The sequence below is a fragment of the Penicillium lagena genome (genome assembly GCF_028827675.1).
Source record: "Penicillium lagena strain IBT 129212 chromosome Unknown utg000002l_segment0_segment0, whole genome shotgun sequence".
Classification (NCBI taxonomy): Eukaryota; Fungi; Ascomycota; class Eurotiomycetes; order Eurotiales; family Aspergillaceae; genus Penicillium; species Penicillium lagena.
In genome coordinates this window covers 54589-68653 of record NW_026623223.1, presented here as the reverse complement: position 1 = coordinate 68653, position 14065 = coordinate 54589, and the positions used below count along the sequence as shown (strand labels likewise).

The window sequence follows — 14065 nt, the reverse complement described above, 5'->3', positions numbered from 1 at the left end:
CTTGACATCTTTCATGTGATGATCGCACGGTTACGTAACGGACCCTTACGTGCTGAAGTTCACATCTCCCTCCATTGTAAGTCTTTGGGCATGGAAAAGGAGCTCCTCTCCTCCCATTGCAGATCCAGAGAACCTATACTTCTCCCTAATTGTCTTTTTAATATCTTTTCAAGTAATATCATCGATTATCTCTGCTGACTTCCTCTGAACTATTTACCTTATCAATTGCGATGGATGTCTTCAATATTAGCGGTACCCGATCTCCTCATCGGAGACCGCTTTGACCTTCGGGAAACCCGACGGCTCCTGAACTCTATCTGTATCTCTGGGCTTTCTTTGCTACTCCCACCAACATGGACGACTCCACTTGCAATTTTTTCTATTTTCTAACGGAAGAGCCCGACAGACTATACGGGGGTTCCGATGGCATCCGATGCAACACGAGAGGAATTCCCATAGCATGAATAGGCCGAAGACTCGGCTTTCGGACCCCCTGAGGGGGAGTATTTGATAGCTCGAGAATATGATAAAACTCGCTTTTCTCTAACAAGGATTTCTTATTCGTTTCATTGCTACCCCTATCCAGGATCATTGTGCACATCCTCGGACGCCATCATGCCCCCCTCTACAAACCATGCTGACCACGAGACAGTCCACCCTGAGATGCCCCTGATGAACGGTTATCGTGTCTCTGAGCCCGATTTCCCAGCGAACCAAAAAGCCGCAATGCAGGTAGAGCGCCACGATTACGTCGACCTGGCACCCACAACACGCAAGCGCGCACACTCAATGGAGGGCTTCGACGACATATACACCGACATTGTCGACTATATCGTACGCTGCACCCACCGCATTTGGGATGAGCGTGATATTGGTCTGATTTATACTCACTACACCCACAACTGCATTCTCTATGGCACCATGGGCACAATCTATGATCGCGAGTCTGTCGTACGGGATACCATCCAGCGCCTCGTCTCTCTCCCCGAGCGGCGCGGTATGGCCACCCAGGTTCTCTGGAACGGCGATGACAAAAAAGGTTTCTATACTTCTCACCTTGTCACTGGCACCGGCCGCCACACCCAGAACGGCCACTTTGGTCCTGCAACGGGAAAGACGTTCATCTCCCGCACTATCGCCGATTGCATGATCTACCAGAACCGCATATACCGCGAATGGGTCGTCGCTGATACCATGGCCATCATTAAACAGCTCGGTCTGGACCCAAACACCTTTGCCTACGATGCCGCCAAGGCGCTCTTCGACAAGGGATTTGAGTCCGTCGACATTGGCGAAAACCGTCGAATTATTGGCCAGCAGAATCCCGAGTGGAAGGTCGATACCTCCATCGCCAACAACGAGATTGAGGCTGAGACCTTGAAGTGGCTACACGATATGTGGAACTGCCGCATGTTCGGCCGCGTTGAGAAGCACTACGCACCTAATGCGCAGTACCATGGCCCTAAGATGGCTGAGCTATACGGCCCTGCCGCTGTTCTGCACCAGCATCTTGCTCTCCTCGGATCCATCCCCGACGCTGCGTACATGCCCCAGCACATCTGCTCTAATCCATGCGAGGAGGGCGGTGTTAAGGTTGCTGTGCGTTGGGTTATGGAGGGCCACCACTTGGGCTTTGGTATTCTGTCTGAGCTTGGCAAGCCTACCGGTCTGCAGCTTCAGATTATGGGCGCAACGCACTACCACTACAAGAATGGTCGCATTGTTGATGAATGGAATGTGTATGATGAGTTATCTTTGCTTACTCAGATTAAGTTGGGCCAGATGGTGGAGGCGGCGAAAAATAAGCAGGCGGCGTGAATGGTGATGTCGCTATATATTCTCACGGCTAAAAAAAAAAAAAAAAAATTATCGATCCAAATCATGAATGATTGTTCAGATAACGTTAATGAAATGTAATTACTAACACTATCCACTATCCGTCTCTGGTGGTGTGATATAGCCAACATGCAAGAACAAACCATATGCAAATACTTTGAGTATTACAAAGTGTCGGAGTCTGGAATTTGCGTATCTACTGGTAAATATACTAGATAGTGTCATGTGACAATGATTGAAAACGATGGTATTCAGGTCTAGCTATCATGTCCGTATCTATAGTAGAGAAGCGGAAAAACTCTACATACAGGTGAAATTTGACCACTTCGGGGCACATCTCCCTGATTGGGAAATTGCAAAGTGAGTCAGCGTCAGGATGCGGCAGTTGGATAGATTACCTGAGGGCCATTATACTGACGCAAAGGTCTCACTGGGTATGTAGTCTTTAATAAAGGTGTCAAGAAATGGAATTCCTACATGTCGCCCCTCTCCGAGTTTTCCCATATTGTAGTTACTAGTTGATTAATAGTCAGTTTCGCTCTTAAGCTGCTGGACATTCCCAGATTTATCAAACACAGAGATTTCCTTATTTGCGATTTTAACTGCCATGTTGGAATGTCGTATGTGCTATATTTGACAAAACGCGCTAAGAAATGGGTTATAAGGTACTTCATGGATTTTCAGGTCCAAATCCCGATCACCCTCTTCTCTACAGACACTACTGCTATCTTGCCAGTAATCAGCAATGGGCTTCATGAGTTCACTATTGCTATAGTTATCTAATCACTGATGACTGTTAGAAAAGTTGAAGTAAAGAACAGAAATAAAGACACTATCATGGACGGTCCGCCGGGGAAGTAGCGGATGATATGAACTGGCAGAACCGGGTGTCGCTTCGCAGTCGCAGCGCTAGGTAGAGCCACAGACGGATATAACACGGTGGGCAATCAAGCATCGGAGTGGGATATTTTAAACTCTGTCATTCAAGTCGTATCGACACTCTATTCATTACTTCTGCACCACAAAGGAATTGTTACTCTCCTCTTCGCATAATATTGTCTTAAAAGGCAGGAGGAAATATACCAGCAGACATTTAATAGGAAGGCTAACATACAGATTCCACCCGTACCATTGTTACCCCTCGTACAAATCGTCCGCCAAATTCGGCCAAATCATCGGTCCCAGTCCAGCCTGCTGCCACATATCCCACAAGTCCCCGCCCAATTGGTTCTGCATCTGCTCCTGGGGCAAGTTGCTAGCGTTCATCATCATATTGCTTGAATTGCTGCTCATTTTCTGTGCCTGAGTGTTACCAGACAGAAGTAATCCCGTCATCCCTCGCAGAAGTGGAACATAACGGCGTGCAAGGTGTCCTTCTGAAGGACTCGCCGCTTCAAGAGTACGAGCGGCGACGTCTACTAGACGGAAGAGGAGAGATCTGGAGGTATCATCATCGACAGCTTCATCTCGTTCCTGCGAGTGCGGGCGGAGATTCACTGTATGAACCTGTCAGCTACTCGCCTTGGCCAAAGCTGTCTTCAAAGACGACTTACAATCAACCAAGTTACTCAACCAGCTATTCACGAGAAAAAAAGCAGCATAAGCAACAACAACGATATAATGGTCGATCGCACAAGACATAATCTTCACCACACTAGGATCGGGCTCCAGCTGAGCCGGAATGACAGTATAATTTACCCTCGTAGATAACACTGGACATGACAGATGAATGAGAATCTGACTCGCCAATTCAATGGCCCAGGTTAACGCTTTGCCTGTCCGTTGAGTCGGATCCGTCGCGTCAAGGAACGCACACGTGTACGACAATCGATACCAGCGCAGCGAGGTAAATGGGAAGTGCAGACTGAAAGAATCTGTTGAACCGTCACCCACACTAGATAAGAAGTGTCGTTCAATGATTTGCACGTCAGCGTCGAATGCTTCAACGCTTTCTATAGTTGTTGGACGGCAACCTGTGAAGTGTGCGCCGTATGCTACTCGGAATAGGGATGTTAGACGGATGTCTGTGGGCTGAGCGTACTTGCATCCGAGGAAGTTGGCGAGAACGTTGTGAAAGGGTTCTGGGTTGAGGTAGGATGGGCGTCGGGCTGATAGTGCAAGGCTATAAAGAGGTTAAACGGGCAAAATAAGCAAATTAAGCGAAAGGGGTCTTACTAGTGGTCACTCTCTACGAGATACAGCATGGTGCGAAATCTCCGCGCGTCTTCTTCCGTTGCTGTCCCAGGACGCTGGAAACTTATGTGGCTGGTCCTTTCTAAGGCGAGAGACGTTGCCCAGCGAATTGCTAAGCCAAGGCATTGCCATGCACCTCCCTCGGAGAAACGAGATAGATATCGTTCCTTGTCGGCTGACACATCGAAAGGCATCCAGTGAGCACATAGCATGAGTGCTTGTACTGTTTCCACTTTTTGATCATCGTGCCTAGGTCGTAGGGTGATTCGCATAATCTCAGCGTCCAGTAAGCGGACAAGCTCAGTATATCGAGGGTGAAGCCAGCATAATGTTCTGGGAAATGTCAGTTAAGATGGTAGAGATGATGGATTGGGAACAGCTTACTTTGATGAAGCACTCCAGAAACGGGCACCGACGCAGAGAATGGAAAGAAATAGTAGAATGCTGCTTGAGCGGACTCGATCGATGTCCATGTCACGGCCCACATCGAGGAAAGGGGCGATCGGGTGGCAGTGGGTGAAATATCTATATAATGAGATTGGCTCGATACAGCGGCTTTCAGGGTACCTACAGCCTAAAAACGACACAACCCTCCCCTTTGCTCAATATAGAGCGAGCGACAGGATCGTGCATTTCAAATTCGACTGGGTCGTCTGTCTGAAAGCTGTTCAGTGCTTTCAGTGGGCCTTCTGTGTTAACGGCTCCTTGAGGGCTGGATAAGCTGGGTGTTTCAGAGTTGGAGAATGCGCCAAGACTGAAGAAGAGATTAAGGACTGGATAGGTGGTGAGACAGTTGAAGATGGCTCACGAGGATATACGAGGAGACCGACAGCTCGAGTCTCGCGATTGAGGGGTGGTTGTATTGTAGATCTGGTGAGACGGACCAGGTTCAAATGAATGCATGAGCGATGTCCTTGCTTGGGATCGCGACGTTTGCATACAATCGGTGGAATCTCTTTGAGAAGTAACAAACTGTCTCTCTAATTTGGTGATTCTAGACACGGCGTCAGAACAAATTTAGTGGCCATGAAACCGGAAGTCTGTACCTTGATGTCAGTAGTTCAAGCTGCTTTGGCAGCTCGTCATTTGTTGCAGGCACCTCTGGTCCCTCTACCGGGACTGCCCATACCGGAGAGTGTACATCTCCGGCATCGAATGCTGGCAAAGTGGGGAATAAAGAGGCTGAGGTAGAAGAAATTGGAATGCTATCCGTTGGCCCACTATCAACACCAATTGAGGAGGATCTTGAGGATCCGATGAGCAGGTAGGGGTTGTAGCGCGGATCCTTGACCTCCTCCTGAAAACTGCATTTGACCTTGCGGGTGGCGCACGGGCGGCACTTGATTCCGTACGTGAAACCTCCGCACTTCTGCTTCCTGAAGCCGATGTTAGTAGGGTAAATTATAGGGCTGGAGATATTGCATCGGCAATGCCGTCGGCGGTGCCGATATTGCTCCACGCAATCCGATCGGCATGCAACGCAGCAACACACCTATGTCTGCATTGTACACATGCATGGCCCGTCCGGCCAGCCGGTAGTGAGCTCAGGCCAAAGTTAGAGTGATGGGAAGTCATATTCAAGTATAGACGTGCTAGAAGGGAAGAGATGCGAAAGGTGAGACCAATCTGTCAATTTGCATCGCGGACAGAATCCTGTAAGGTACCAGGAGGCCCGAGCGTGGCTGCAATCTTGATAGGATAATTGGATGTCAGGTGGGGGTTCTTTAGCGACAACAGCGGCGACTTATCAGAAGCCAAACCGCATTCACATAGTTCCCCACAGATGTGCGGGGGAAGCGAGAGATACGGGAATTTGGCCCTTGGAGCCAATCAACATATTGGAATGTCCACGCCCGCTCGGCCACTTTCCACCGAACTGTTTAATTTGATCAAATCGATCTAATAAATGTGCACAGAACAAGTGCCATATCCATATAGGCAAGATCGTCTATGTTCGGAATAAATAATTGGCCACACTTCTCGCTATTTCGGATATCCACTAGTCTTTTAGGCTAATCCTTAGAAAGAAAGGGAATGTCATGATTGAGCCAAAACCCCCACCCTCGAACCTCAACGCCGTTCATTTCCCACCTTCCCGGCAGCTGGTCACGTTAAGAATCGAATCATCAGTATAGACTCTGAAGAATGATGCCGAAAAAGAAATCCAAACTATAGACCAGTCGACCGTGGCAAAGGGAAATATCAGACGTGATGGTTGTTATCGGTCGCTCGAGAATACCAACCGGGGTCAGTCCACTCCGCGATAAGACGCTGATCAGCACCTCGTATTCAATTATGTCGTGGCTTCCAGTGTTACGCATATTCGCATAGCAGTGATTGTTGACTGTGGGCAAGCAGTGGGCCACAACCGAAAGACTCCTCCCATGGACATACCTTGATCAGGTCAGGATAAAGAGATTCTGTGAGCTTCCAATAAAGTTCAGTCCTCTTTGTTCTAGCCACTCTCGCAGGTCCTGGGCACGTGATAACCGGTGTGGAATAATTTTCCCTTTGGTGATTGGATGCTATTTCAGCGCCGTTACCGCGCAGTCTGCAATTGGCTGTATGTTCGAGATTTTGTCCGTGGTGGAGTCTCTCCGCACGACGTTGAATAACAGGCCAGCTCGTCTCCGACACCGATCTGCGCTGTTAACGCCAGCCTCTATTTGACCTCCTCCAGCTTGAGCATAGAGTACGAATTGCGGTCCGCATACTATAATGTCGTCAAGAGAAGTCTCTTTCTCCAACCGGAGTCTCCCACGGCGCGTGGGCAAGAAGCGGGGGACCACGCGCGAGCGGACTGGGTGTCTTACTTGCCGTCAGAGGTGAGTAATCCGGCAGTCCCTTTCTATATATTATTCTCACACTCTTCATGCGATCTCTACCTATTATATACTTGTGCTTACTCCTGCTTCAGAAAAAAAAGATGTGATTTAGGTTATCCCGTCTGCAGGGAGTGCGTTCGCCTGAACTATAGGTGCAAATGGGAGGATCCTAGACCTCTCACGGGTGATCATCATGAAGCTGGAGCCGTTCATCAGGTCAGCCGAACGCCCAATGAACCATTCCGGCTTCTGTGCGCTCCAGACCCAATTTTATTTTGGGTGGACGAGCATTCGGACTGCATGACTGTCTCCAGTCGACGGCATTTTCTCCGATATTACACCCAGACATTCACGCATCTTTTGACTACCAATATTGAGAACAATTCTTTTCTTTCTGGTGAGCGATTGGTGAGTAGCCTATCCCCGGTGGTAATATCTAACTCAAGTCACAGTATTCCTGCCTATGGCCATTCACAGTCCGCCCCTCCTCACATCTTTAATTGCCTGGTCTTCATCCCACCTTTCATTACGGGACGCATCCTTCCAACAAGTCGCAATGGAGAACCGATGCGCGGCTCTTCGGGATCTTCGAGGCTCACTTGACTCTGATTCGTCAAATGTAGACACCAACCTCGCAATGTCATTGGTTCTATGCTCACTTGAAAGTATCATGGCGGATAATGGCGACGCCTGGTTTCTCCATCTTAGTGGCGCTGCAGGGGTCATAACTTCCAGATTGGACACTCGGGAGTCTCCCAATAGACAAGGCTCTGCGCGCATACTGCAACGGTTCGAGGACGGACACTCCGGACGGTGGCTCTTGCATAACTTTGCCTATCGCGACATTGTCATGTCTGTGGCGCGAGATCAGGCGCCCCTTCTGAGCTCCCATCACTTTTTACAACTCGATGAGCCTCAATTACCTGACCCACATTTCGGCCTCGCATCCGAGATTTTGGAGATCATCTACCATACGACAGCTTTAAATGAGGAAGTCAAGGCGACACTTCGCCCGAAATCCTCTCTACCGGATAATGTCCGATTGAATACAGATATTCGACCTCAACCTTCTATTCGGTCACCAGCCAGGATGTCAGAGTTCGTCTATCTGGAGTCTCGTCTTACACAGTGGGCATGTCCTCCCTCAACAGATCTCTCATTGAGACTGTTGGCCAAGTCATATCGCTGCTCTGCTCTGATACATCTGTATCGTGTTATGCGCCGTGCCTTCACTCATCACCAGGAGGAACTCTCATCAAAGATCGCTACTCAGGTTGCAGCTACTGTGGGTATTATCGAGCAGATGCCCACGCGAAGCTTGCCCGAGTGCACATTGCTTTTTCCGCTGTTTCTTGCTGGTGGGGAGGCGATACTGGACTCCCATATTAAGAGCATTCGACATAGGATGCTGAGTATGATTGAGTCGCGTGGTTTCCGCAACGTTGAAGTCGCGTTGTCCGTTTTAGAGAAACTGTGGCGGCTGAGGATCGCACGGAAGGCGGCAGATCCTTCTGTGCGGGTTGACTGGCTCGACATTGTGCAGCAAGATGGTATCAATCTCTCCCTATCATGAATGATTCACGAGTTATGCGGATTATCCCTCAACGACATGTAAAATTGTGACTTCCTTCAAAGCTTGAAATGTATACTGGTTCCATTCATCAAGACTTGGTTATCTTCTACCTCACAAACTGATCAGCAAAGCTCGCGCCTAGTCCCACGTCTTCGTAGTGCTTCCTCGCCGCTTGCAGCTTACTGAAGACATCCTCGACGCCGAGAGGAACGCCGTCGACGTCAACATAGACATAGGCGCCTGTCACGTAGAACAATGTGACCATCTCAGCGACTCCATCCGGGACTTCAAGAGTATGAATGTCACCCGGCGGTTCAAATGCATACCCGCCTTCCTCGGCCCACCAGTCGTGCTCAAGGTAATGCCAGCGGCCCCTCAGTACCGTCGCATGTACTGGACCTGTATGTCTGTGACGCGACAAAATACCGCTCTTCCTTACGCGCAGGATGTTGACAAAGTAGCCGTGCGACACGTTGAAGCAAAGTGGTCGGAACCAGACGTCTTTGGCTTGGGGGACCCATAGGCACTCATCGCAGTCTAGATCTAGGACTCCCGGAACAACGAGATCGTCGGGGACATTGGGGAGCTTGGGGCCCCGGTAGGACGCAGTGGAAAGGTCGCCTTTTTCCATTGTGGTTGATGGACTATCGATATGTTAGTGTTGGTATGAGGCTTTGTTAATCTCCGATTATACCTTTATTAAGGATACCTCTGCGATTCTAAATAAAAGAGCGTCTGCAGGAGTAATTCATGTATAGACTAGTGGTCTGACTTTATATACATGCTAGCGCCAAGCACTGGTGCCTTTCGGGAATTAGAATTTCTTTCCTCTTCTCCGGGCGTCAAGGGCGGCGAATCTCATAGATCTGCATTCAATTCATTCGTCTTCGGGTTATGAGAAATACCAGTATCCACAAAGTCAAAGTTCTCCAAGCCGGATAGACAGGGCCAGATTTGGTTCTTGGGGGTACGGGGAGACGGAACCCCAACGAGTCTCCACCGCTCAGCGTCAATGGCGGCGTTCCGATCAACAATCGGCTATAGAAATTTTACGCGACATTGATGATATAAAATCTCCCGCCATTTTATCAGCAGCACAAGTCTTCTCTAGTCTGGTTGATTGATCTCCTTGTCTTGTTATCTGCCCCAAATGACTACCGAGGCTTTCGTTTCTCGTTCTCACGTTCTCCATCGGTCCTTCTCCGAGCGACCTGCCAAGATTGTCGCTGGTGATGGCATCAACCTCATATTGGAAAACGGCAAAAAAGTCATCGACGCAAGCTGCGGTCCTTCCGTTTCGTGTCTTGGTCACTCGCAACCTGAGATCACGGATGCCATCGCGAATCATCTCAAGAATGATATTGCCTACGTCTACTCAGGCTCTCCGTTTACGAACGGTGCAACCGAGGAACTAGCTGATATTTTGCTATCAAACAAGCCCGGTGGCTTGTCAAAGGCTATTTTTGTCAACTCTGGCAGTGAAGCGACCGATACAGCGCTCAAGCTAGCCGTACAGTACTGGCATGAGCAAGGACAACCTCAACGGACACACTTTATTGCGCGAAAGCAAAGCTATCATGGCAATACCATCGGTGCACTCTGTGTCTCCGGCCATGAGTCTCGCAGGGAGCTCTACAAAGACTTCATGTCATTCAATGTGTCTTTTTTGGATCCCTGCTACGCGTATCGGATGAAGCGTGAGAACGAGTCAGACGAGGAGTTTGCTCAACGGCTTGCTCGTCAATTCGAGGATGAGGTCCTGAGATTATGCCCTGATCGTGTCGCTGGGTTTATCGCTGAAACTGTCAGCGGTACCACGCTCGGCTGCCTGCCCGCCGTGGTTGGGTATTTCAAAGCAATCAGGGATATATGCGATAAATACGGCATTTTATTGATTTTGGATGAGGTGAGAATCTACAAGCAAATCTTTTTGCTCCTTTGACGGATAGTTAACCGGTCAGTAGATTATTTGCGGTATGGGCAAGACAGGTACTATGCACGCATGGGAGCAGGAGGGTATTCGTGGACCCGATATTCAGACCATTGGCAAAGCCCTTGGGGCAGGTTTCGTGCCTCTTTCTGGTGTATTGCTTCACCAGAAGATTTTTGACACGTTGTCTGCTGGCTCCGGCAGATTGGCTCACGGCCATACTTTCCAGGTACCTCGCCGAACGATTCGAGTTCGCTATGGAGGCTAATCATGTTGCATTAGGCTCACCCTCTTGCTTGTGCTGCTGCGATTGCAGCTCAAAAGATTATTAAGCGTGACAATCTAATCAATCGAACGGCGCATATGGGACAGAGACTTAAAGTACTGCTGCTAAAGGAAATCGGCCCTCTTCCGCTAGTTGGCGATATTCGTGGCCGAGGATTATTCTGGGCCGTGGAATTCGTCCTCGACAAGGATCTAAAGACAGCATTCTCACCGGAGATCAACTTCTGTACCCAGGTTGTGAAACATAGTCTGGATATGGGGTTAAACATTCTTGGGAACCTTGGTCATACTGGTGAATACCAGGTTGACCATGTCCTTGTTTGCCCGCCCTACACCGTAACGGACAGCGAGCTTGAGGAAATTGTCTCTCTTCTCAGGGCTGCAATTGTGAAGACAAGCCAACCCTTTGTCAAGACTAAGCATATAAACGGAATAGGCAAGGTACAAAGTGATGTGACGATAGATGAGATTAAAATCGTTGGTTGATGCTGCGAAGAGATTGGTATACTTTCGCGGAATCCTGGAATAATTGGAAGACCAATAATTAAATTGGTCAATTTTAAAGGCACTTTTGAATTTACTACATCATGCTTTAAAATATCGACGGAATGAAGAAATGTCTAACAGACTTGGACAAGTAAAATGGCTCATCTAGACATTTATGGACACTGGGTTCTTTATAGCCGTGTATTAGTAGGAATTCTAGTAAGTTTTCATACTATGTTCTAATCCTTATCTACGAAATAGCTAGCGATAGCTATATATACGTCGCTCTACTAGTCAAGTGTAATTAAGAGCTTTACGTTAGTTAGAAGAAGGGAAGTAATTTTTCGCTAATCCGCTTAAGCCATACTTTAGAGCCGACGCCGCGCAGATTTTATTGAATAAAGTATAGACTTTACTAGAGGAAGCTGGGCTAATTCAATGATATCAGCGAGGTCTGCATACGCGAAAACCCGAAAAGGAAGCTAGGACTTTGCGATAAAGGTGATCTAGACTCCCCCCTACCTCTTTTAGTCCAAACCGCATTTAGACGAGGAGCACCATTAGCTAAAGCCTAGAGTATTAGATTAATTAGTGTTTTAGTCTTGATATTAAGTAGGATATTAACACACTGCGAATTGTAATGATTCCTATATATTCCACTAGATTGTGGTATTATTACTAGCGTTCTAGCATAACTTGCTCTTGAAACGCCGTACTAATAATTTAATTCTATTCGATGTCCATAGTAGGTGTAGGAACGCCTTTCAATATCTCTAACATAGAGCTATTAGATGCCTAGTAATATAAAATGCTACTTAGTGGAAATTGTCCTACGCTATAGAGGTATATATTGCCTCGAAATTAACTTTGTATACTAGTGGTAGCGGAGAATCGCGAGCTATTTGACGCCATTACTAAAGGACTAGATGAGACCCTAAGACGTAAAGTTATTATATTAAACGTATATAATCGGATAGGGAAGTATAGGACCGCACGTAGTTAGGCCCAGTCGGATCTGACCACGGCCGAATAGTACTATTTATGGACGTACATGTAATAAATAAAGGAAATGCCCAAAAAATCACATCTCCGTCCATTTTATCATTATTATGGGAGACGAATGTATAATAAACTATAATAAAGTACGCGATGAGGAAAACGCCAAGGGGGAATCATAAGTCCCTCTGATTCCAAACCTGAAACGCAGCAAGTGAGGATATTCGCAGAAAATAATAGCTTCAAGAGACATGACACGGAACAATCGAACAATCGTTACCAATACGTCACCTCAATGCGACATTGAAAGCAAAGTTGGGAATTATAATACCGATTAGAAATCCAATGCCCACTCTCCCAAAAACCAAAAGCAAATATAAAAGCAATACGGACGTCTCAGATCCCATCTATCTATGCGAAGTAATTCTCTATGCGAAGTAATTCAGAGAGTCACGGCCGAACCGGCGGGCACGCATGGGTTGGGGCGGAGAGCGGGCGCGCTTAGCAGCATTCGTGCGGTGGTGCTTAGCCATGGGAGTGTTGCGCTTGGTAGCGGCGGTATCCTGGTAGACCTGGAGGCCGTTGATACTCCAGTAGGTATCAGTGAATGCAGTAGGGTTGTTTCCGACGTAGTCGTTGCAGCTGCCGTCGAGGGGGCGCAAATGGCGTCTGAGGACCAGACGGCGCCGGCCCACTGGCCGCAGAAGGTGATATCGAAGATCTAGATCGGTTGTTAGTGGAATTAGAAGCAGGTGCTATGGTGAGAAAGGAGAACTGACGATCGACATGTCCATAAAGTGCGAGGCAAAATCGCAGTCTCCGGCAAAAGTGGCAGGGGGCTCAGGCCACAAAGTAGGATTAGGAGCACCGTCCGTGATGTCGGAGGGAATACCGGTATCGCGGCCAAAGAACCAGATGGAGATGCCCGAGTCAGTCCATTCTACAGCGTAGACACCGCCACCGATACCATTGAATCCCGTGCCGTAGGACGAGGCGTCGACGTTGTTAATACCGCAGCCAGCGTTGTTACTCTGGCCAGCGGCATCAAAGTAACAGTTGCCCGTAGTCAACGTACCAGTAAATCCAGAATCGTTGATCGAGCAGCCGTCCGTTGTATGCAGGGTCATCGAGTCGACAGCCTGTGAGTTGACGCCTTCAATGATATCAATCTCGCCGTTGTCGGGCCAGGTGCCATTGCCTAGAAGCCAGCTATGCTAGTCGATTAGTTTTTGAATTGCTTTAGCTAATAATTATAGCTTAAACATACAAGGCAGGCCACGAGCCACAGGCGCTAGCGGGCATATGACCTAGGTCAAGGATGAATAGGCCTTGGTTGTATGTGTTCGTGCTTGAGATGCGCACGCTATTGCGCCCAGTGGTGGTCACGGCCGTATTGTCGACGCCAATGTAGACAGCCTCATCATTCGAAGAGATGAGGCCACTAGCCTCGGCGGTAGCCTGATCCACATACGTGACGAAGCCGGAAGTTGGGTCCTCCCCTGTAAAGAATTCGAATTGGTCAAAAAAGGAGTCCGTATTGCCATAGTCATCTAGCAACGTATAAGCAGCAGTGCTTAGGTAGACGAAGAGGCCCAGTGTGAGAAGAAGGACATGCATGTACATGATGAAGGGAAAAAAGTTGATTGAGAAAGCAAAAAAGGGTATCTGTTAGAGAACCCCTGAGGTAGAGAAATAGACGCAATATGTATATAGAAAATAAAATCATATCCAAAAAGGGGCCGTAAACGGGAATGATACACCGGGCTGATGAAAGGATTGTATAAACCAAAAGCATGGATACAAATCAATGACTTGTTAGAAGGACAACTTTATTTCAAATCGCGGGCGGTTGGATGTTTATATTTAGTTGCATGGGTCCGGATTCGCAAGACGGATCTATGTCGACATGGTGACAAGGACCGCACGGTGGCGTGTTGCAGA

At 48.1% G+C, this 14065-nt stretch overlaps 6 protein-coding genes across 6 annotated transcripts; 3 read left to right on the top strand and 3 right to left on the bottom strand.

Moving 5' to 3' along the window:
* Nucleotides 1-615: 615 nt before the first annotated feature.
* Nucleotides 616-1818, top strand: N7510_002746 (nuclear transport factor 2 family protein; the record flags this gene model as incomplete). The annotated part of the gene is made up of 1 exon (XM_056974673.1): nt 616-1818. One exon carries the CDS (start codon nt 616-618, stop codon nt 1816-1818), a length of 1203 nt encoding a protein of 400 aa, XP_056834629.1.
* A 1152-nt stretch (nt 1819-2970) lies between these two features.
* N7510_002745 (uncharacterized protein) lies at nt 2971-5604 on the bottom strand (the record flags this gene model as incomplete). Its single annotated transcript, XM_056974672.1, has 8 exons — nt 2971-3332; nt 3390-3958; nt 4012-4362; nt 4414-4554; nt 4601-4802; nt 4971-5023; nt 5076-5405; nt 5522-5604. 8 exons carry the CDS (start codon nt 5602-5604, stop codon nt 2971-2973), a joined length of 2091 nt encoding a protein of 696 aa, XP_056834628.1.
* Nucleotides 5605-7410: 1806 nt separating this feature from the next.
* Nucleotides 7411-8427, top strand: N7510_002744 (uncharacterized protein; the record flags this gene model as incomplete). The annotated part of the gene is made up of 1 exon (XM_056974671.1): nt 7411-8427. The coding sequence occupies one exon, from the start codon at nt 7411-7413 to the stop codon at nt 8425-8427; it is 1017 nt and encodes a 338-aa protein (XP_056834627.1).
* Nucleotides 8428-8533: 106 nt separating this feature from the next.
* Nucleotides 8534-9058, bottom strand: N7510_002743 (2,4'-dihydroxyacetophenone dioxygenase family protein; the record flags this gene model as incomplete). Its single annotated transcript, XM_056974670.1, has 1 exon — nt 8534-9058. The coding sequence occupies one exon, from the start codon at nt 9056-9058 to the stop codon at nt 8534-8536; it is 525 nt and encodes a 174-aa protein (XP_056834626.1).
* A 519-nt stretch (nt 9059-9577) lies between these two features.
* Nucleotides 9578-11128, top strand: N7510_002742 (secondary metabolism biosynthetic enzyme; the record flags this gene model as incomplete). Its single annotated transcript, XM_056974669.1, has 3 exons — nt 9578-10333; nt 10392-10586; nt 10640-11128. 3 exons carry the CDS (start codon nt 9578-9580, stop codon nt 11126-11128), a joined length of 1440 nt encoding a protein of 479 aa, XP_056834625.1.
* A 1424-nt stretch (nt 11129-12552) lies between these two features.
* Nucleotides 12553-13747, bottom strand: N7510_002741 (glycoside hydrolase family 16 protein; the record flags this gene model as incomplete). The annotated part of the gene is made up of 3 exons (XM_056974668.1): nt 12553-12879; nt 12904-13333; nt 13392-13747. The coding sequence occupies 3 exons, from the start codon at nt 13745-13747 to the stop codon at nt 12553-12555; spliced, it is 1113 nt and encodes a 370-aa protein (XP_056834624.1).
* Between the last annotated feature and the right edge of the window lie 318 nt (nt 13748-14065).